The following is a 22529-nucleotide window of genomic DNA, read 5'->3' as shown; positions in this document are numbered from 1 at the left end:
GTTTTGTATTTGTTTAATGTATATTTTCCCCACTCAACTGGCATCTCCTTGGAAAGCAGTAACCTTGTGTGAATATTCACTACTCTGTCATCAGCACCTAGAAGATACCTGGCACATAGTAGGCATTTAATCAATATGTTTGAATAAATGAGTGAAGAAATCACTCTGCTGGGTGACTAAGGATGCAAAGCTAAACTCTGTCTTCAAAGGAAGGATAAAAAGACAGACACATAAAAGACAGAGTGAATAAAGAAAGTGGGTAGAGAAAATTAAGAGTGCTGAGTGTACTTCTTATCTCTCTAATAACTACCACATTTGTTTTTTTTTTTGTTTTTTTGAGATGGAGTCTCGCTCTGTTGCCCAGGCTGGAGTGCAGTGGCCGGATCTCAGCTCACTGCAAGCTCCGCCTCCCGGGTTCACGCCATTCTCCTGCCTCAGCCTCCCGAGTAGCTGGGACTACAGGCGCCCGCCACCTCGCCCGGCTAGTTTTTTGTATTTTCTTAATAGAGACGGGGTTTCACCGTGTTAGCCAGGATGGTCTTGATCTCCTGACCTCGTGATCCGCCCGTCTCGGCCTCCCAAAGTGCTGGGATTACAGGCTTGAGCCACCGCGCCCGGCCAATAACTACCACATTTGTGACTTTAACAGGAGGCTTATTTAAAAGCATTTTCTTTATCCTAGCTGACTCAGACCATTTATGGAAAAGTGGGGTTGTTGCAAAATGTTTTCATCTTTCAGGTAGCATAATTACCACCTCTATGTTAAAAACTGAGGACTTTGGCTCAAAATCCTCACCATTGACTATACTATCTTTGTTATATTATTTAAATGTCCTATGCCTCAATTTTATTTCTTTTGTTTTTATTTTTTTATTTTAACAGAAAATCTACTCTTTGGGTAGTGAGAGAGCACTAAGAAAACGGCTACTCCAATGGGGCAGAAGGTAAAAAAGAGAAGCGGGGGTACTTGACATACTTCAGATAGTACAAATCTGGTGATTCTGGTCCCCAGAAGTGATTATGGACGGATATGGTTTGCCTGTGTCCCCACCCAAATCTCATCTTGAATTGTAGTTCCCATAATCCCCACGTGTCATGGGAGGGACCCACTGGGAAATGATTGGATCATGGGGGCAGTTTCCTCCATGCTGTGTTCATGATAGTGAGTTCTCATGAGATCTGATGGTTTTATAAGTGTCTGGCATTTCCCCTGCTGGCACTCATTCCCTCCCCTGCCACCCTGTGAAGAGGTGCCTTCCACCATGATGGTAAGTTTCCTGAGGCCTCCCCAGCCATGTGAGACTGTGAGTCAATTCAACCTCTTTCCTTTATAAATTACCCAGTCTCGAGTATTTCTTCATATCAGCATGAGAACAGACTAATACATGGACATAGCCCCACATTGGGTGTCAGAGTAATGAAAGAGGTGCAAGAGTGAGTGACTGATTCTCCTCTAGAAGGTTTGGGGGGAGGCTGTCCTGCTGGGCTGCCACCAGGATAGTTGCTACTCACTTCTGTCCTGGCCTGGTCCTGACTGAGTCCTCGCCCAAACTGCTCTGATGGGTGGGAGTAATCATGGCCGTGCCTCAGTTTTATAATCTGATTTTTTTTTTTTTTCTTGAAACTGAGTCTCGCTTGTTGCCCAGGCTGGAGTGCAATGGTGCAATCTCAGCTCACTGCAACCTCCATCTCCCGGGTTCAAGCAATTCTCGTGCCTCAGCCTCACAAGTAGCTGAGATGACAGGTGTGCACCATTACGCCTGGCTAATTTTGTATTTTCAGTAGAGATGGGGTTTTGCCATGTTGGTCAGGCTGGTGTCAAACTCCTGACCTCAGGTGATCTGCCCGCCTCGGCCTCCCAAAGTGCTGGGATTACAAGTGTGAGCCACCGCACCTGGCCTATAATCAGATTTTTAACAGGATTTTTTAGTATATGTCTTGAACTATTTTAAAGTATTATGTTGAACCCAAATAAAAATTAATACATGCGTTCCATATTATCCTTGTTAATGTTTCATGTTTGTAAATACTTGTCAATGCATATTCATCACATAATGTGTGGTTTGTAAGGAAATTTCACATATTTTCATATTATTTTTAAAGTACATTTCTTTGAAATGTTAATAATTTCTAACTGAAAATTACCCAAATTAAATGGAAAAATTCATGTTTTGTTTTTAGCATTAAGAGGAATCTTTCCTGACAGGTTTTGAAAAGTGGAAATGCTGTTTATATTTTAATAGATTGTATATTTGTGACTTCCTTTTATTTAAATGGGTAATTATGCCAGGTTGTTAACTAAAGCTTGTGTGAAGGTTAAGTGGATCTCAAGTTGATTTTTCCATGTTCTTCAATCCAGCAGTAATGATATTTAATATTTCAGGCTTTTAAAATGAAAATTATAAGTAACTAATGTACTACCTATGAAGATGAAAAATTGTAGCAGCTGATTTGACTCAAGTATCTATGAGCTGTATAAACTCTTCATTCCCCAGTGCTCTGCTAATGCTTATTCTAGTTCTAATGGAACAAGTTTTTTGTGGTAATGATTACTCCTTACATCAAAATTAAGTAAAATGATAAACAGTTTTCTACACATAGCATTGATGAAGTGATCCTATTTTGCCAGTAGGATCAGTTAAAGGGCAAGGGGGTATAACACCTGCCTTCAGCTACCTGAAATAGTCAAAACCAATATAAATGTACATTAAAGTATAAAGAAAATAACTTACTCTCTATTTGGGTATAAGCCTATGGAGGAATTACAACTGTCTCAGGTTGAATTTTAAGTCCATACTGTTAGTATATTACTAAGGAATATAACCTAGAAATTCACATATAGTCACACAAAAACATAGGTGATAAAAGCTTTAAGAGAATTCTGTATAGTACATACCCAAGTAATTCTGATCACTGTTTCCCTAGGTGAAATTTTCAAATGAGTTAATATAAAAATGCTTTGTGGGCTGGGTGCAGTGGCTCACGCCTGTAATCCCAGCACTGGGAGGCCTGGGTGGGCAGATCACTTGAGGTCAGGAAGGAGTTCGAGACTAACCTAACCAACATGATGAAACCCCATCTCTACTAAAAATAAAGAAATTAGCTGGGCGTGGTGCTGGGCACCTGTAATCCCAGCTACGTGGGAGGCTGAGGCAAGAGAATCACTTGAACCTGTGAGGCAGAGGTTGCAGTGAGCCGAGATCATGCCACTGCCCTCCAGCATGGGCGATAGAGTGAGACTGTCTCAAAAGAAAAAAGGAAATAAAAATGCTTTGTGGGACTTATGATAAATGTTTTATAAATTAACTTTCCAGATTCATGACTGAGACCAAACTGATTTCAAATTAATAACATTTTCAAAACATTAGCATTTTACCTTGCAGTGTTTTAAAATGCTGCACACATTTTAGTTTATAAACCCACAAAAAACACTTCTGTTAGGGAGAAGATGATGTGATTTTAGCTTAGAGTTATCTTGAATAACTTCATGCTTGAAAAATCAGAAATATTTGTCTTTGTAGAACAAGGAATTTGAAAGGGGACTAGTAAAAGGAAAATTGCATTGAATTTCTTATTTTCCTCTCATACTTGACAAGTTTATATGTATTAGATATGTCCCACTTCACCGCCATAAGGTTGTATTTATTTTAGGTTATAAATTACTCTGAATTACCTCCATCTTGGAGGGTCCATTGTTTTCCCAGGGTTCTTCTCTTTAAATATTTCAAGGACTTCCAAAGTTGCTTAGACAGATGGGAAGAGGTCACTCTACATTTCGATCCTGGAATAGTCTAATCATCCGCCCCAGAGTGCCCTGTGCTTTGAAGCTTTTCTAGTTGTTGTCACTCTCTCCTGTAGCACTAAATGCCAGGAAATCTGGGTATTCAGGAGCAAATGCCCTTTGGCTGCTGATCTTACCATTGCCTTCGGTAGTTTCTCAGGGAACTGTGTTAGGAGAGGTTCTAGCATTCGTTATATAGTGTGTCCATAACCAGCTTTCCCATATCACCCTAAATATGGCCATAGACTTCTCCCTCAGTGCTGCCAAAACACAACTAAGGGCAGGCTGCCTGACCCAGTCACACCAATCATAATGGTCTACAATACACTTTCTTAAGTCTCAGTTATATTCAATCTTAACCCCAAGTAAGGAGTAACAGTAACCCAGGTCAAATCTCTACTGATGAGACAACCTTTCTCCTCCTTCTCCATAGACAGGGTCCTGTTAAAGATATACCCACTTCATAAAAAGAACTCTACAGGTAGATGTAAAGATACCTTGTATCTCTACGACATGAAAATGTAATTCTGTTTCTAGAATCAAAACTGCCTGTAAGCCACCAAATAGCCTCGTTTTTTTTGTTTTTTTGATTTTTTGTTTTCTTGTTTCTTTTGAGATAGAGCCTCACTCTGTCTCTGTCGCTCAGGCTGGAGTGCAGTGGCATGATCTCGGCTCACTGCAACCTCTGCCTCCCAGGTCCAAGCCATTCTCCTGCCTTAGCCTCCCGAGTAACTGGGATTACAGATAACCTCCACCACACCCTGCTATTTTTTGTATTTTTAGGAAAGATGGAGTTTCACCACATCCAGGTTGATCTCAAACTCCTGACCTTAAGCGATCCACCTGCCTTGGCCTCCCAAAGCGCTGGGATTACACGCGTGAGCCACTGTGCCCGGGCAAGTAGCCTTTCATGAAATGCATTTTATAGTAAGTTAATTTTTTTTGTGAGGCATCCCACTACATACATTTAACTCTTATTTATACTGGGTGTGGTGGTAGATGCCTGTAGGCCCAGATACTCAGAAGGCTGAGATGAGAGGATTGCTTGAGCCCGGGAGTTCTGGGCTATAATGTGCTAGGCTGATTGGGCATTCACACTAAGGTCCACATTAATATGGTGACCTTTCAGTAATGGGGGACCACCAGGTTGCTTAAGCAGGGGTTACCTAGCCCAGGTCAGAAACAAAGGAGGTAAAAACTCTCATGTCGATCAGTACTGGGATTGCACCTGTGAATAGCCACCACACTCCAGCCTTGGCAACATAACAAGATTCTGTCTCTTAGAAAAAAATAGAAAGACTTATTTTCTTTAAACCATATTGTTAATTTCTATTCTCTAATATAGGAGCTAAACAAAATGACCAGTTTTAAATTTTATCTATTGTATTAGGGTTCTCCAGAGAAAAAGAATACACACACACACACACACACACACACACGGAGACTGAGACATCTCGTCATCTAACTTCCAACCCTCTGCATGCTAAAAAACCAGGAAAACTGATGGTATAGTTCCAATACAAATCCCCAGGTCTGAGAACCAGGGGAGCCATTTGTTTATGCTCCAGTTGCAGTCCTTTGGCACAAAAACCAGGAGTGTCAATGTCCCAGGGCAAGAGAAGATGGACGTCTCAGCTCCAGAAGAGAGAGAGAATTCACCCTTCTCCATTTCTGTGTTCTGTCTTGGCCCTCAACAAATTGGATCATTTCCCACCCACATTGAGCGGGGTGATCTTCTTTACTCAGTCTATTGATTCACATGCAAATTCTTCCGGAAACACCCTCACAGGCATACCCAGAGACAGTGTTTCACCAGCTATCTGGATATCCTTTAACCCAGTCAAATTGACATACAATTAACCATTACATCTACTGACATATCTACTAGAGTAACATTCAGGTCTAAAGACACAAACTTAATTTAAGCTGACCATCATTCTACTGATAAACATATTCACTATTACATATATAGCTTTAAAATAAATATGATTGAAGCCAACCTTGTTATTAAAATGTATTTAAGACATTCCGATTGATGAAACGAGGGAATTAAAATGCGTTCTCAAATACAATTAAATAGTACTGCAAAAATATTCTCAGTTAAATGAGTTTTGCTGTAAAATTGGTTTATCTTAAGATTCATAAAAGGGATTTCAGGTTTTTAAGTACTCAAGTCAACCCATGATCCAGCCTTCAGTGGGGTCATTCTATGCAGTGTTAGAATGAGCCTTTACTCCTTCAACAAATATTTCTTCAGAACTATATAGCTTACTGGTTAAGAACATGGTTTCTGGAGGCACACTGAGTTTATTTCCATTTTTGTGACATACTATCTGTGTGACCTTATGCAAGTATTATTATTATTTTTTTATCTCAGAAAGCTGTTGTGAAGATTAAATGAGTTAATCCATGGGAAGTCTTCCACAGCGGCTCACACAATTTATTTTTTAAAAAGGTTAGGTACAGTTACATTGTCGTTATTGTTGATTCTCATTTCTTTTGTTACTGCTACTATTTCTTCTATGTGCCAGGCACACGTCTAGGTGTTGATGAGTCAGTGATCAATTAGAGAAGGTCTACTTTCATGGACCATATTTTTAAGTAGGGCAAGGTAGGCAGTAAACAGATTGAAATAAGGAATAAGAAAAATAGACAGAAGAGATAATGTCAGATAGTGATTAAGTTCTCAAATGAAATAAAATAGGCCACAGTAACAGTGATGGGGATGGATATTTTAGATTGGATGATTGAAGCAAGCCTCTATGAGGAAGTGGCATTTAAGCTGAGACTGAATGGCTTGGTGGGAAAGAAACAGTCTAGGCAGAGAGAATAACAAGTGCAAAGGCCCTGAGCTGTCTGTGACCTTGTTTGTCCAAGGAACAGAAAGAAGGTTGATATAGCCAGGCATAGTACTTTAAAGGGAGGATGGCATGAGTTTACATTACAGGGATGGGTAGAGGACAGATCATGTAGAGCCTTATAAATCATTTAGATTTTTTTCCAAGTGTTGTAGAAAGTTATTAGAGGGTTTTCAGGGAGGAATTTACATTTGAAATATCAACAGGTATCATTTTTTAAAAAATTCAAGTAGAGATGGTATGTAGACAGTTGATTATAAAAAGTGTGTGTCTCAGGGGAGAGATTGTGCTAGGAGAGATATAAATTTGGGCATCATCAATATAGATGATATTAAAGCTTTCATGCGCATTCGTGTGAAGAGACCACCAAACAGGCTTTGTGTAAGCAACAAGGCTGTTTATTTCACCTGGGTGTAGGCGGGCTGTCTGAAAAGAGAGTCAGCGAAGGGAGATGGGGTGGGGCCGTTTTATAGGATTTGGGTAGGTAAAGGAAAATTATAGTCAAAGGGGGTTGTTCTCTGGCGGGCAGGGGTGGGGGTCACAAGGTGCTCAGTCGGGGAGCTTTTGAGCCAGGAAAAGGAATTTCACAAGGTAATGTCATCAGTTAAGGCAGGAATAGGCCATTTTCACTTCTTTTGTGGTGGAATGTCATCAGTTAGGGCAGGAACAGGCCGTCTGGATGTGTACATGCAGGTCACAGGGGATATGATGCTTAGCTTTGGCTCAGAGGCCTGACAAAAGCTATGTGAATTGCTGAAATCAACTAGACAGAGAATGCAGATAGAGGGCTCAGGACCAAACCCTCTACACTAACATTTTATAGAAGTTGCCAGAAGAGTCCAGGCACCGTGGCTCACGCCTGTAATCCCAGCACATTGGGTGACCCAGGTGGGTGGATCACCTGAGGTCAGGAGTTCAAGACCAGCCTGGCCAACATGGTGAAACCCCATCTCTACTAAAAATACAAAAATTAGCTGGATGTGGTGGGCTGTGCCTGTAATTCCAGCTACTTGGGAGGCTGAGGCAGGAGAATCGCTTGAACCCAGGAGGTGGAGGTCGCAGTGAGCTGAGATCACGCCACTGCACTTCAGCCTGGGTGACAGAGTAAGACTCCATCTCAAAAAAACAACAAAACAAAGCAAAAAACAAAAAACAAAAACAAAAACAAAAAAAGTTACCAGAGGAGAGGAAGTGAGAAAGAAAACTTTTCATTTCTGTGTCACAGAAATTAAGAGAAGTAGCTAAATGTGTCATATGCTGCTGAGACCTAAAAAGAAAAATAAAGGAGTGAATATTGGATTTTGCCACATGAAGGTCACTGTTATTGTAAACAATACACTTCTATATGGAAAGAACTAGGTGTCATGCCATGGATTATTACAATGTCTGCGTTCTAACCCTAAATGGATAACTGCCTTTTATCTAGCTCCCACAACTCTAAAATTTGAATGGTAATATTGCTCTGCCTTTTTGAAAAGGTTGTTATGAAGAATATAGGATATAATGGAAGGAAATGTATATAATAAGTGATAAAGTCTTATACACATGCAAATTGATGGTGGTAGAATTATTGTACTATTGGATTATAAACTTCTTCAGGGTAGAGATTAAGGCTTTAATGATCATTCTATCGACCACGATGCTTAGCATGATACCACCCCAGTATCTTGTATTTAGTGACTGCTCAAAAAACAAAATAAAAATTTCCCATATGAAGCCAGGTGTGGTGGCATACATCTGTAGTCCCAGCTACTTGAAAGGCTAAGGCGGGAGGATGGCTTGAGCCTGGGAGTTCGAGGCTGCAGTGAGCTAGGATCGTGCCACTGCACTCCAGCCTGAGTAACAGAGCAAGATCCTGTCTCTAAAAAATAATGCAGATAATTTAAAATAAATGGTAAGTTTTTAAAATTTCCACATTAAATACAGGGATGATATGGAGTGATGTCCACTTTTTTCCTTACCTGCAGTCCCATGTAGGATTTGGTGACATGGTGGCAATTGTGAAAAATTTCAGTGCTGACTCGCCAGCCATCTATCCCTTTTACAAAGTAATCTCTTGGAAGATAAGTGAAGGATTTAGAGATTGGAATGCTTTCCATTTGTTATTTTGAAGATAAACCATTCTCAGAATTTTTCAGATTTCCTCACTTGGGTACAGAGACAATTTCTGAAACCAGTTTTTGTTCTATAACAACAAATTTATGAAATTCGGTATCACTACATGGACATGTTTTAGCTGGTGAAAAATTGTGTTATGATAAATGGGAACATACACATTTTCCCTTTTTTGTTATCTTTGGCTTTTTCTCTGTGTTGTACAGATGTTGAGTTTTCTGCAATATACAAACAGTTTAGTAATTTGCATTGCAAATAGATTACAAGTAAGTGACCTTTGCAAAGTGTTTCTGCCTAGCAAGTCCCTGGAATGAATCTTATTTTATTTAGGGAAGAGAGGCTAGAAAACAGAAATGTCACTTTCATTCTTTGCTGAAAAATGAAGAGTCTTCTTTCTGCTATGCTTAAATACGATGCTAAACATTTTCTTAAAAACCAATATATATATGATGACAGTCTCAAAGGTAAAAATCAGAATGTTTTTATATGTGAAGCATATGAAAACTTCTTTTTCATTGCTAAAAAGAAAGTAGAGTCTGTCAGAAATGTGTTTGTTCTTTCAGGTCTATTGACATAAAAATGGGCTTGAGGATTGAAAGATTTAATGTCACTTGTCAGCATGAAAGGGGCTGTTGTGTTGTTAATGTGAATGCTAATACTTATGTAGCATAAAAAAATAACATAGGAAGTGGGCACCTCACTTTTAAAATCATGGTGTATTCCATAAGTGTCAGCTGCAAAGTAATTTTCCAGAAATGGTCTGATTTCCCCATTGACTTTCATTATAGAACTAGAGCTGTGTTCCCATGGAAAATAAATTTGGCCCCAGGTTATAATAAAACACAGTGAAGAATTCAGAAAATCTTATAAAGTCAAGTTTTTCAAGGCACAATTATCAGTACTTGATAAAATAATAGCACCACAAAATATTAATACACTATAGTAGATCTTAAAATAGTATGCCCCAGACTGCACCATTATTTTTCTATACAATTCCAAGTCAATTACTTTTCCATCTAAAGAAATTTTACTTCTGTGATCATTATTAATTTTTAATGGATTTAACTCTAATTTTAAACTGTTGATTTTGTTTCCTTTCTTCTTTATGGTTAGTCCACTTACCTTTTTCTAAAACATTCTTATCCATAACAATCAAAAGTTACTAGCCATAGAAGAAAGACCAGGAGGAAATGCTTCGAGATGTTCACAATACTTGTTTCTGAGTGGGAAATTTTAGTTGATTTAAGTTTTTAATTTCTAAGTTGTAAAAAAGGGTCATTTATATCTTCTATAATCAGAAAAAATGTATTATAATTTCTTTCTGTAAGTATAAATTTATATATAGTGAGATATCTTTAGTAGGACACACTTATATATTTCGTTCATTTTATGATTTGGTAATGATGGTTGTTAAGATCATTTATTCCTTCAAAATTTTTTTAAAACTGGTAAAATTAGTTTCTGGGGATAATAGCTTCTACTTAATTTTCTAAAACATGCTACTCAAAGTGTGGGCCTGGACCAGGAGCATCAGCATCACCTGGAAATTAGTTAGAAATGATAATTCTTAGGCCTCTGATCTGGGGCCCCAGCAAACAGCTACTTGTGTTTTAACAAGCCCTTTGAGCGATTAAGGTTCTAAAGGTACAGAAAATTCTCTCTAGAGCTACAGCAAATTTTCTTTACCTCTCTCCTTCTCCCTCTCCCTCTGTATCTCTCTCTCCCTCTCCCTTTCATCCTCTCTTCTCCCTCCCCCGTTCCCTCCTTCTCCCTCTTCCTCCTTTCTTGCCAGGCCACTTTCTCTCCTTTATAGAGGAAAAGCAGTTTCTCTTCTCACCCATTGCTGGGTTTGTGGCTGAGACCTCTAAAACAAAAGACAGATTAACAAGAGGAAAACTTATGGATTTATTTAATATAAATTTTATGTGACACAGGAGCCCTCAGAAATGAAGACCAAAAGAAATAGGGAAACTTGTATATTTTTATGATTAGGTTTGATGAAGAGTGGACAGTGGGGAAATATAATTGGGCAAAGGGGGTATGATCTAATGGTAATGAGCTGGGGGGACTTAGCAAGGCATATTTGTTCAGATTCTTCTCTGTGTCCATATGTCTCCAGAGATAAGGACATTCTTTTCCTTCAGGTATAGGAAGAGCAGCTCTGAAATGAGGGTCTTATAACCTACTTCAGAGGCAGTTAAGAGAATTATTTTCTTGTCTGCTTCAGGAGAAAAGGTTTAGAAGAAGATCAGAGAGATCTTCCTGCTTTTGCTGATTTCTCAAATGCCAAGGTGCCATATTTTGGGGAAGTGTGTCTTGAACCCCATCACCTTCTTCCTTCTCTCCCTTCCTTATGTGGGTTATGCATATATGTATACACACACACACATATATAACACTCATATACAGAATTCACTATCACCTCTTTTTTTTTTTTTTTTTTTTGAGATGGAGTCTCACACTGTTGCCCGGGCTGGAGTGCTGGGATGCGATCTTGGCTCAGCACAACCTCCACCTCCCAAGTTCAAGCGATTCTCCTGCCTCAGCCTCCCAAGTAGCTGGGACTACAGGTGCGTGTCACCATGCCCGGCTAATTTTTTTGTATTTTTAGTAGAGACGGGGTTTCACTGTGTTGGCCAGGCTGCTCTCAAACTCCTGACCTTGTGATCTGCTCACCTCGGCCTCCCAAAGTGTTGGGATTACAGGTGTGAGCCACTACACCTGGCCTCACTATAACCTCTATCTCTATTTATATAGAGATATATATTAAAAAGAGAAGAAAATATATATATATATATAATTTTTTCTTTAAGTTTTTTGTCACTGTTTGTTTTCTACCTTACTCATAAACATATATGAGGCCATTTTCTGGTATTTATGCCTATATGCTTTCATTTAGCAAACATTTTCTAACAAATATGTTCCATGTGGTTACATATTGAATAGTTCTGCCTAATTTGAAGATCTTCAAGTCTCACTAACCAGTATAATGACTCTAGCAAGTTATTTTGGGCTAAAATGTGTCTTCCCCAAAATTCATATGTTAAAGTCCTAACCACCCTGTACCTCAGAATGTGACTATATTTGATCATAGGGACTTTAAGGAAGTAATTAAGTTAAAATGAGCTGATGAGTGTGGGCCCTAATCCAATATGTCTAATGTAAGAAGAAGCGATTAGGATACAGACAGAGGAATGACTATGGAGAGACCTCAGAAGAAACTAAACCCACTAGACCCTGATCTCAGACTTCTAGCCTCCAGATTTGTGAGAAAATCAGTTTCTGTTGTTTAAGCCACCTAATCTGTGGTATTTTACTATGGCAGCCCTAACAAACTAATGCACAAGTATTTGTGCATTACTAATATATTTATAGAAGTGATGATTTAATTCAATCTTAACATCTAGTGATTGCATTTAAAAGGTACTGTTGGGTCATGTTCCTTAACAAAAAGCTACAGCTTTACGAAGAGTGCCAGAGAACAGTATGAAAAACTCTCCACCATGCACAACAACATGATGAAGCTCTATGAGAATCTCGGAGAATACTTCATTTTTGACTCAAAGACAGTGAGCATAGAAGAGTTCTTTGGTGATCTCAACAACTTCCGAACTTTGTTTTTGGTGAGTAATACATCTTAAAGCATTGCAAGGCCTGTTGCTTATATTTCTGAATGTCTTCCTTCTATTGTTGTTTTATGTTCCTATTGACTATATTGATTTCATGTGACAGTTTTTTAACAAGAATTGACAGATATTTTATACCTGTGACATGGATAAAAATTAAGTTGTAAGTCATGGCTGGCTTAACATAATGCGGACCTCAATGAATCATCTTCAATGTTAGGTATACATGGGAAATGTTTTACTGAAATTTTATAGGAAATGAATGAATTGGTACTTAAATAACCCCAATTTTTATATAGCATAATATTATAATTTTACGTACCTTAAAAATTAATATCTAGAACTTTTCACATTATAAATTCGAATGCTGTGATTTATAAACAAGTTTCTTTCACAGCCTAAATGAGAAACTGATTTTGAATTGGACTTTGTAAATAACTTTGAATACCTAAAGTTTCTTTCATAATGTGGGCTCTTGTTTTAAACTGGAACTCTTGAGGATCACAGTAAATATTAGCATTAATTGGGGGTGGCAGTTAGGGTACAAGTTATGATGCTAAAAGGAATCAAAGACTTTGCTATATAAATGCTGTGGAAATACACCTCCTCTGCATCCAACAAAGGAGTAGCAGGAAGAACACAGACTCTGATTGTAATAGTAACAGAAAGATATGCACAATAGTTGATCTCAAACAGATAAAGGTGTATATATATGTGTGTGTGTGTATATATATGTATTTTTTTTTTAATTTTTTTTTTTTTTTTGATATGGAGTCTTGCTCTGTTGCCCAGGCTGAAGTGCAGTGGCACGATCTTGGCTCATTGCAACCTCTGCCTCCCAGGTTCAAGCGATTCTCCTGCCTTAGCCTCCCAAGTAGCTGGGATTACAGGCACATGCCACCACGCCCAGCTAATTGTTGTATTTTTAGTAGAGATAGGGTTTCACCGTATTGGCCAGGCTGGTCTCGAACTCCTGACCTCAAGCGATCCACCTACCTCAACCTCCCGAAGTGTTGGGATTACAGGTGTGAGGACCTCTAGCAATAATCCCCAGCAGGAAGATCAGTTAACAAACAAATTCATTCCAGTGTGAGGTATGTTTTTATTCCCAAAGCAGTACTTTCTTTGTCAATGCTGTTGCCCTGTGAAATCATTTGATTTTGGTGTGACTTCATCTGTGAGATATGAATATGCTTGTGGAAATCAAATTGCTTTCATCTCCTAACCCAGGGCCTATAACCCAGAGCACACCCCAACAGTTAAACAAGCAGCTTTGGTCATAGAAGTTAATCCACAAACTTCCAGAAGTATGATCATATGTCTTCTTTTTTGCTGAAAATATTAGTTGATTTTGGTCTTTGACCCTTCATAGAGACACATACTTTGTAGCTAACCCATAACTAGTAGAATGTGTTCTATTGGCAATGAGAAGAGGGCTAAGAGAAAGTGATCAAATAATTTTCAAAACTTAAAAGCTGATTATATGCTATGAACACATAAGCACACAGGTTATATCTACTTGGATTATTTTTGAAAAGGAAAAAAAATTACATTAAAAAGGAATGAGGAAACAGAAAATATACTTTAGTTGACACACTGAAATGATAAATCCAATAATTTTTTTTGTAACAATGTCTGTGGGTGAATGGATGTATAAGAATATATATATGGCCAGGCGCAGTGGCTCACACCTGTAATCCCAGCACTTTGGGAGGCCGAGGTGGGTGGATCACCTGAGGTCAGGAGTTTGAGACCAGCCTGGCCAACATGGCAAAACCCTGTCTCTACTAATAATACAAAAATTAGCCGGGCGTGGTGGCGGGCGCCTGTAATCCCAGCTACTTGGGAGGCTGAGGCAGGAGAATCGCTTGAACTTGGGAGGCGAAGGTTGTAGTGAGCCGCTGGAGACAGAGTGAGACTGTCCCAAAATAAATAAATAAATAGAAGAATATATATGTAAAATATATAAGAATAAATATAATTAATATTGTTGATCTCCATTTAGATCCTAAAACACTGTCATATTATATGTTCCCTTAACCTCCCCAATACACAGACACAGAGTAGTAGATGGTGTACTTCTCCACCATGTTGCGGCATTCTTTTAATGATAATTCCAGTGTTACAGCCTGTGTGTACTCATATTAGCCAGATGCCTAGAAGGCTAAGAACTCTACCTGTATCACTTCTCAATCATAACTTGTTTTTTAAAAATGTCAGAATATTATTAAGGAGACCTGATTTTGTGTCCTGGTACTGCCACTAAAAAGCTGTGTGACTTTGAGTAAGTCATTTATCCTTTCTCGCTATCCATTTCTGTCTGTCTTTTGTAAAATGAAAGAGTTAAAGGATTGATCTCTAAGAATTCTATTCCCTGTTAGTAGTCTGAGTCACGTTCGGAATTTCAGAGATAGCAGAGTCATATATATTACATACATATGTAGGATATGTTTTATGTCTTTCTGCTGACTTCACTGTAGCTTGAGTACAGAGTAAGAATTTTCATATATTGTTACTGAATGTAAATAATTTGATATTCTTGTGTCGTTTCATGTCCATTTAAGTTAATTTCTTGAGAACCTGTTAAGATTGACCTTTAAAACAAGTAATGAGATCCTAAATATGTCAACCAATCTGAAACACTTACATAATGCACTCCTGGCCAGCCATTGCTATGTTTGCCTTATATAACAGTACTGCTACCACTTCTATCACAAATCTTTATCAACTTGCTGCCATGAGAATTAGGTGTACAATATATTAACTGTTTTGAACGTGGGTGGGTCATATAACCTCTCTGGGCATTTGTTTCTTTATCTATAAAAGATGGAAAATAGCCGGGTGCGGTGGCTCACGCCTGTAATCCCAGCACTTTGGGAGGCCTAGGTGGGTGGATCACATGAGGTCAGGAGTTCAAGACCAGTCTGCCCAACATGGAGAAACCCCGTCTCTACTAAAAATACAAAAATTAGCCAGGGTGGTGGCGCATGCCTGTAATCCCAGCCACTCGGGAGGCTGAGGCAGGAGAATCACTTGAACCCGGGAGGCGGAGGTTGCGGTGAGCTGAGATCGCGCCACTGCACTCCAGCCTAGGCAAAAAGAGCGAAACTCCGCCTCAAAAAAAAAAAAAAAGAAAAAAAAAGAAAGACGGAAAATAATTTAAGCCAAGTCTTCCTCACTACTATGTGAAAAGACCTTGAAACCTATGGTATACAAAGGTAGAATATTATTAGCCATTCTCTGACCATCCTTTCCATTAATTATTGAAAACTAACTTGATTTTGGTAATGCTCTGGTTCACAGATAAAGGAAGAGAATGGTTTCTCTCTATCCATGAGTGGAGACAGACAAACAAATGCAATATAATTTGATAAGTGCTGCCATAGAAGTATGTTAAGGTGTGCCAATAACATAAAGGAGGAACTGCCTAACTCTGCCTGTGTTGGCCAGAGAGGCCTTGATAGAAAAAGTGACATTAGAGCAGAGTCTTGAAAAATCCATTGGCGTTTGACAAGCAGACTTTGACAAGCAGGTTTAAGGTTTTTATACCTGACCTTTAAGTCGAAGATTCCTAAATCAACATCACCAACTTCAGTCAATCATTTGTGCTCACCATGTTCCTATTTCATAGTGAACTTAAAGTGATTTCACTCTCCCAGGGGAGGGAAGAACCCTGAAAGACTGGCAAAAATTGTAATCGCCAGAAGTTCCCATTTTCTTAGTGCTTTGTGTGTTTGGCCTCAGGGTTCTTAGCACTAAAAGCATATTGGACTATAGATGGAAGCAATAAAATACCAGTAGTGCTGAGAAGAAAATAAGAGTTCTGATTCATGTGCTACCAAAAATTACTTCCAAATGAGCTCAGAGTTTCATCTTGGGAGATCTATTTGGCATGTGTAGCATAAACAAAATGCACATACCAAAAAATCTTCCTCAGATAGAGATATCCTCTAAAAGATGGGGCAAATAGAAATAAAAGAAGTTGACATTATGGATTAAGACTTTTTTCAAAGTAATCAATTCAAATGAATGAAAGCAGAATTGGATAATGTCTATGGAATACTTCTCTATTAATATTCATATTCTGTATTACTCAACTAATGAGGATATTAAAGGTATTCCAGATGAATGTACAATATATTGGTATCAAAATGTATATAATTAGAAACATTTCTAAATTCAGAATTAAGACCCTTTCTAGTTAGTTTCTCAGAGATTTCATGAGTTTAAAGAACAGCATACCAGCCAGGTACGGTGACTCAAGCCTGTAATCCCAGCACTTTGGGAGGCCGAGACGGACGGATCACGAGGTCAGGAGATCAAGACCATCCTGGCTAACACGGTGAAACCACACCTCTACTAAAAAAATAAATAAATAAATAAAATTAGCCAGGCATGGTGGTGGGCACCTGTAGTCCCAGCTACTCAGGAGGCTGAGGCAGGAGAATGGCGTGAACCTGGGAAGTGGAGCTTGCAGTGAGCCAAGATCGCGCCACTGCACTCCAGCCTGGGGGACAGAACGAGACTCCGTCTCAAAAAAAAAAAACAAAAAACAAAAACAAAAACAAAACAGCATGCAATATAGACAAAATTAATAACTCCTAAATTTAAGTTGAATATTTTGTGGAAGAAAATCCAATTCCATGATACACAATGGAGACTCAGGAGGGTTTTGGGGTAGGAGGGGTGTGGATAATGAGAAAAATTATTTAATGGGTATGATGTATATTATTCGGGTTATGGATACCCTAAAAGCTCTGACTTCACCACTGTGCAATCCATGCATGTAACAAAATTGCACTGGTACCTCATAATGTATACAAACAAACAAATCAAATTCCATATTTATGAAATGTCTAAACATCTTTTTTGCTTATTCTCCTTTATATGCTTCAGTCATTCTGCTAGTTCAAATAGTTGACTGCACAAATAGTCTTTTTTATCTTTTGAGATATTTTGAATAGAATATTCAAAATCAGTGAACCGTATATGTTTCACCACCATGCAGTATCTTGCTTAGGCATAAAAATTAATTTCAGCTGTTGGGAAAGTGTTCGAGGCAAGTATTATACTTCAATAACTTTCATAGCTCCAAATAAATTATAGAAAATACTCCTTTTCTGTTTTAAATCTGTCAGTTTCCTGCTGCTTCTGTGTGTTTTTGTTTTGTTTTTTTAAAGAACAATATGTTACCCAGGCACTCAATAAATATTTGTTGTGTGTGTGTCCTCATTCTGTACCTTATATACTAGAAATATAGGAATAAGGCTTTGCAGAATTATTAGATTCATTGACATAACTTGAAAATGTTACCATTGCTATTAATCATGCTAGCCAATTTCCCCTCAACGAAATCAGTATGTGCTACTGTTCATTTGATAAACTTTGGAACAGCTCCTAAATGAGCATTAAAATAGCTAAGTGTTAAGATGCTAAATGATATCAAGTAATCATAGCGTTTTATGCCATTGTTCAGGATTGCTGCTTCTACTTCCCAGACTGACTGATTGATTGAGACAGGTTTGCTCTGTTTTCCAGGCTGGAGTGTAGTGGCATGATCATAGCTCACTGTATCCTCAAACTCTTGGGCACAAGTGATCCTCCCACCTCAGCCTCCTGAGTTAACTAGGACTACAGGCATGCATCACCATGCCTGGCTAAATTTTTAATTTTTAATAGAGATGAGGTCTCGCTATGTTGCCCAGGATAGTCTTGTATTCCTGGCCTCAAGCATTCCTCCTGCCTCAACCTCCCAAAATGCTGGAATTACATGCATGAGCCACTTTGCCTGACCCTAGATAACTTTTGAATCCACCTGTTTCTCTCCAAGCCCACTGATACTATTTGAGTTCCTGGCTGCAGCCATCTCTCGTCTGGACTGTAATAATGACCTCCTGACTGGTATCTGTGTCTTCTTCTCATACCCATTTCCATTTCCTAATCGATTCACCCCATTTTAGTGAGAATAAAATTAAAAACAAAAGAAACCAAACAAGATAACCTTAGTTTCCTGACTTAAGATTCTTTCACAACTTCCCTGTGGCCTCAAGATAAAGCTGAGCTTTTTTTTTTTTTTTTTGGAGACGGAGTCTTGCTCTGTTGCCCAGGCTGGAGTGCAGTGGCTTGATCTTGGCTCACTGTAACCTCCACCCCCTGGGTTCAAGTGATTCTCCTGCCTCAGCCTCCCGAGTAACTGGGATTAGAGGCACCCTCCTCCATGCCTGGCTAATTTTCGTATTTTTAGTAGAAACGGGGTTCCGCCATGTTAGCCAGGCTGGTCTGAAACTCCTGACCTCAGGTGATCCACCTGCCTCGGCCTCCCAAAGTGCTAGGATTACAGGCATGGGCTACTGCACCCGGCCAAATCTGAGCTTTTTAAACTAAAATAGTTTACAAAATCAAAAGAGCTATGGTTACTTTAAAGGCCAGACCATCTATGGTTGGCTCTGAATGGGCTGCAATCACTTAGATTGAACTCTTCTCCCAAATTGGTAAATGTTATGTCTGGAAAGTAGAAGCAGTAGAATGAGATAATAGCAAGTTCCTATGAGGAACTGTGTCTCTTAGAACAAAGAGAAACTTTAGAAGCACTATATGAAAACTCAAAGAAGGCTGAAAGGCCAAAGTATGATTGTCATTATGCCTTTATTGCTCCCATAGCTGGTGTGACATGGAGAGTTATAACCACCGAGTTCATTCTTATGTTAATTCTCAGGGATGTTCTTCCTTCTATCTTAAGTAATTGTTCTTTAAAAACCTAAACTTGTCTGAGAGCTCCCTGTGTAGCCATGTTGGCTTATGGAGATAATTAATTTTGAAAATCTCTCATCTCTCTTAAGCTATCTTCCCTTTTACAAGGCCTCAATCATATCTAAATCTAAACTATAATTGGAAAGCCAATGAGTATGTCTGCATTTAGTTAGACTTGAAAGACTAAATTGATAATATACAGAAATTTTATTCATTTATTAATGGTAATTTACCTTTAAAGAAATGAAGGTGAATTTTTACATGAAAGGATTGTGTATATAATCCCTGATCCAAAATGACTTAAGTTATTTTGACACATTTTTAAACCAAGCACTTAACATTAAAAAAAAAAAAAAACAAAAACTTGACTATAATATTATAAAAATGGTAGGCTTATGTAAGAAACCAAATATATTGTTTAACAAAGTAGTGTCTTAATCAGTAATGTAAATTCTGATATCTAGAATTTCATCATCCAGAAATTTCTATCAGATGCCTCATAAGTTGATGCCTCTTTTCTTTGCCAATAAAATGGTAATATTCTGAAAACAACCTTAAGAAGCTGCAAGACCCTGATGTGCTGCTTAATGCTATAGTTTTTTTTGTAAACTAGACGTTTCCAGGTCTCTTCATTTATGAATTCAGAGAGGGTGTCCTTAGTAACAGTAATCCAAATATCCTAGTTACCTCCTCTTTTCCCCCACTAGCAGGACTCAAGCTCCTTGCAAAGTCTTTACCCCTAAAAGTACACCTGGAGTCATTTCATGGGTGCTGAAAACATGTCATCTATAGTCACCATGTGAAATTTGCTCACCAATCAGCAACTGAGTGCCTATATTCTAGAGTGATGAAAATACAGCAATGAACAAAACAGAAAAAGCCCCCGCCTGTCCTGTCTTGCTATAGCTTCAGCTCCATTCTGCCAAATGCTTTTTGCTGGCAAAACTGCTTGGGGTTGCCTTTAATGAAAATGCCTATGTGTGGGCCAAGGGTACAGTTTCCTACTGCTCCAATTTTGTCATCAATCTTGAAGTACCATTGTGGTATTATGTTCAGTGCAGAAGTAGCCATGTTTCACAGGACACTTCATAAAAACAGTTCCTTTTGCATCTCTTCTGATCCCTTTCTCCTTGGAGACTAAAAAATGTTTCAACTCCTAGAGACCTGAAGGGAATCCTCAAATCGTAAGCCCCTCCATTGCCCTCCTTCCTCCCTTTTGTTCAAGTGCCTAGGCATGTATCTTCCTTTTCCTAGGAGCTGGGAATAAATAAAATGCCAGCATAAATCGTTTCATGCAAATAGAGCCCTAAGGGCCCACCAACTCTCTCTAGTTAATCATATACACCCAGATAATTCCCTTTGAGCTCAGCTGGGACCACCTGGGTATATAGCCTTAGGTTTATTTTGATCTATTGCAACCCTTTGAAAATAGGCAAACCATGTAAAATATATGGTAACTCTATTAAGCAGAATATTTGACCAGAATACCTCATTCCCCAGCTGTGCCAGAGAGCAGACTTTACTGTATTTTACAGATATCATTGAATTCTTCTTTAGAAAGAGATGTCACCTATCAACTGTTGTATTCTCTTTGACTGTTTACTTTGGGCCAGAATTGGATGTCCTATTTTTCTTATGTGATTATTCCTTGTATAGAAAAGCTAAATATCATATCATAGGGAACTAAAGGAATATGTAATAAGGGAAGACATAGTTTAAAGAAAACTCAAACTCCCTAACATGATAAAAAAATACCTACTAGTATGGATGGTTTTTAAATATGTATACATTTTAGATTAATATTGTAAAACTAAAAAATACCACTGTTTTTTCTAAAAATATTTATAAAAGTTGTCAGAATTGTTTATGACAAGCTGAATTTTGCCCTTTAAAAATCTGACAGTATAATAATTAACAATGAAAATATTAACAAAATCAGTTCAATGCTCGCCACCTTTTCCTATTAAAGTCTAATAAGAACTAGAATCAGGAAACAAAATGTAATATCTTTAGTTCCAGCAACAACACCTCATACAGAATTTTTCACAGAAGTGTTCCCCATAAGTAAGTTATTATTGAATTATGTCCAAACACCAGGAAGTGGGAAAGTGTAAGATAAGCAATATGGTGCACAAGCTGACCTTTTCCAGAGGTCTTGAGATTGACCAGAGGTATTGATTATGATCAGAGCATGCCTGTTTCAACCTGAGCATGAAGATCCCTGAGGTTGATACTACTGGTGGCACCTTCTCAGCTGGCTGAATTTTTCTTCATTCTGCTTCATCCTGTTTTGTTTGTCCATTTGCTAATTAATCTTCTATCAGAAAAGATGCCCTCGCCCCTGAATAAGGCAGTAGAAGGGAGGACTCCCCCGGAATTGTGCCCATTGAGCTCCTTTTGTCTGGTGTGCCTGCCTCCTCTCCTTCTCCCCACTCCTTCCAGTTGCCTACCAACTTGTTCAAGTCATTTCTTCTAAGAAGCCCTCCCTAACACTTCCATTTTGGTGTAGATTACCCTTCTGTGTGCTCTCATACTTCCATCCTAGCACATTTTACCCTGTAATATGTTCATCTCCATACCCTCAGTGATTAGTACTATAATTAGCCTACTGTGGGTCAAACACAGTGCTGATCTCGAAGGATATGTATGAATGGTTTAATGAATTAATGGAAAAATGAGTGAATAAAAAAAAAATCAAAATATTTGCTCTCCAGAGCTCACATTCTAGTGGGAAAGGCAGTCAAAGAACAAATAGTAATAATGAAATATAATACATATGTACAAAGAGCTTGTAAGCACAGAGCAGTGAGGGATTTCTTCTGTCTGATTTAAGGAAGGCTTCAAAGACACAGAGACATGTGAACTGGGTCTGATCATTGTTTTGCTACTATATGGCCTTTCATGTTTTAAGGAGCAGTTTCCTTTTTGTTCTCCCCCACCTCATTTGGTGTTTAATTTTAATGGTAAACATACATTGTCTCCTAGTTTTCCATGCTGAGTTCAAAGTGGAAAAACAGCTATTTCGTTGCCAGAGAAGCAGTTACCAGCTAATTATGATGATCTAAAGGTTATCTGTCATATGCTTGGATGAGCAGTAACCAAGCTTCAGTTACTTCTTATGACTGACAGTTGTCCTCAGTAATAGGACAATTGATGCAGATTATCTAGGGCAAAAGCAACTGCTTAAAGTCTGACTTGCCTGGTGTTAATTTAGGCCAGTGGTTCTCACCCAGGAGCGATTTTGCCTCCCAAAGGACATTTGGCAAGATCTAGAGACATTTCTGTTTATCACAACTAAGTAGGATCTGCAAGTGGCTTCAAGTGGCTGAAACCAGGAACACTGTTAACCGTCCTGCAATGGACAGGAGAGCCTCCCACAACAAATAAATATTCAGCCCA

The 22529-nt window shown here is 38.6% G+C and overlaps 1 protein-coding gene across 8 annotated transcripts in view; it reads left to right on the top strand.

The window, feature by feature from the left end:
* Positions 1-22529, top strand: part of DIAPH2 (diaphanous related formin 2) — a 914469-nt gene that overhangs the window by 653328 nt on the left and 238612 nt on the right. For all 8 annotated transcript variants that reach the window (XM_021932747.2, XM_021932745.2, XM_021932750.2 and 5 more), the window contains one exon: positions 12213-12377. In XM_021932747.2, the coding sequence (XP_021788439.1) occupies positions 12213-12377 (165 nt within the window). The remainder of the gene's footprint in view (positions 1-12212; positions 12378-22529) is intronic.

The sequence above is a fragment of the Papio anubis genome, chromosome X (genome assembly GCF_008728515.1).
Source record: "Papio anubis isolate 15944 chromosome X, Panubis1.0, whole genome shotgun sequence".
NCBI classification, from domain to species: Eukaryota; Metazoa; Chordata; class Mammalia; order Primates; family Cercopithecidae; genus Papio; species Papio anubis.
This window is presented reverse-complemented; position numbering and strand designations above follow the sequence as displayed.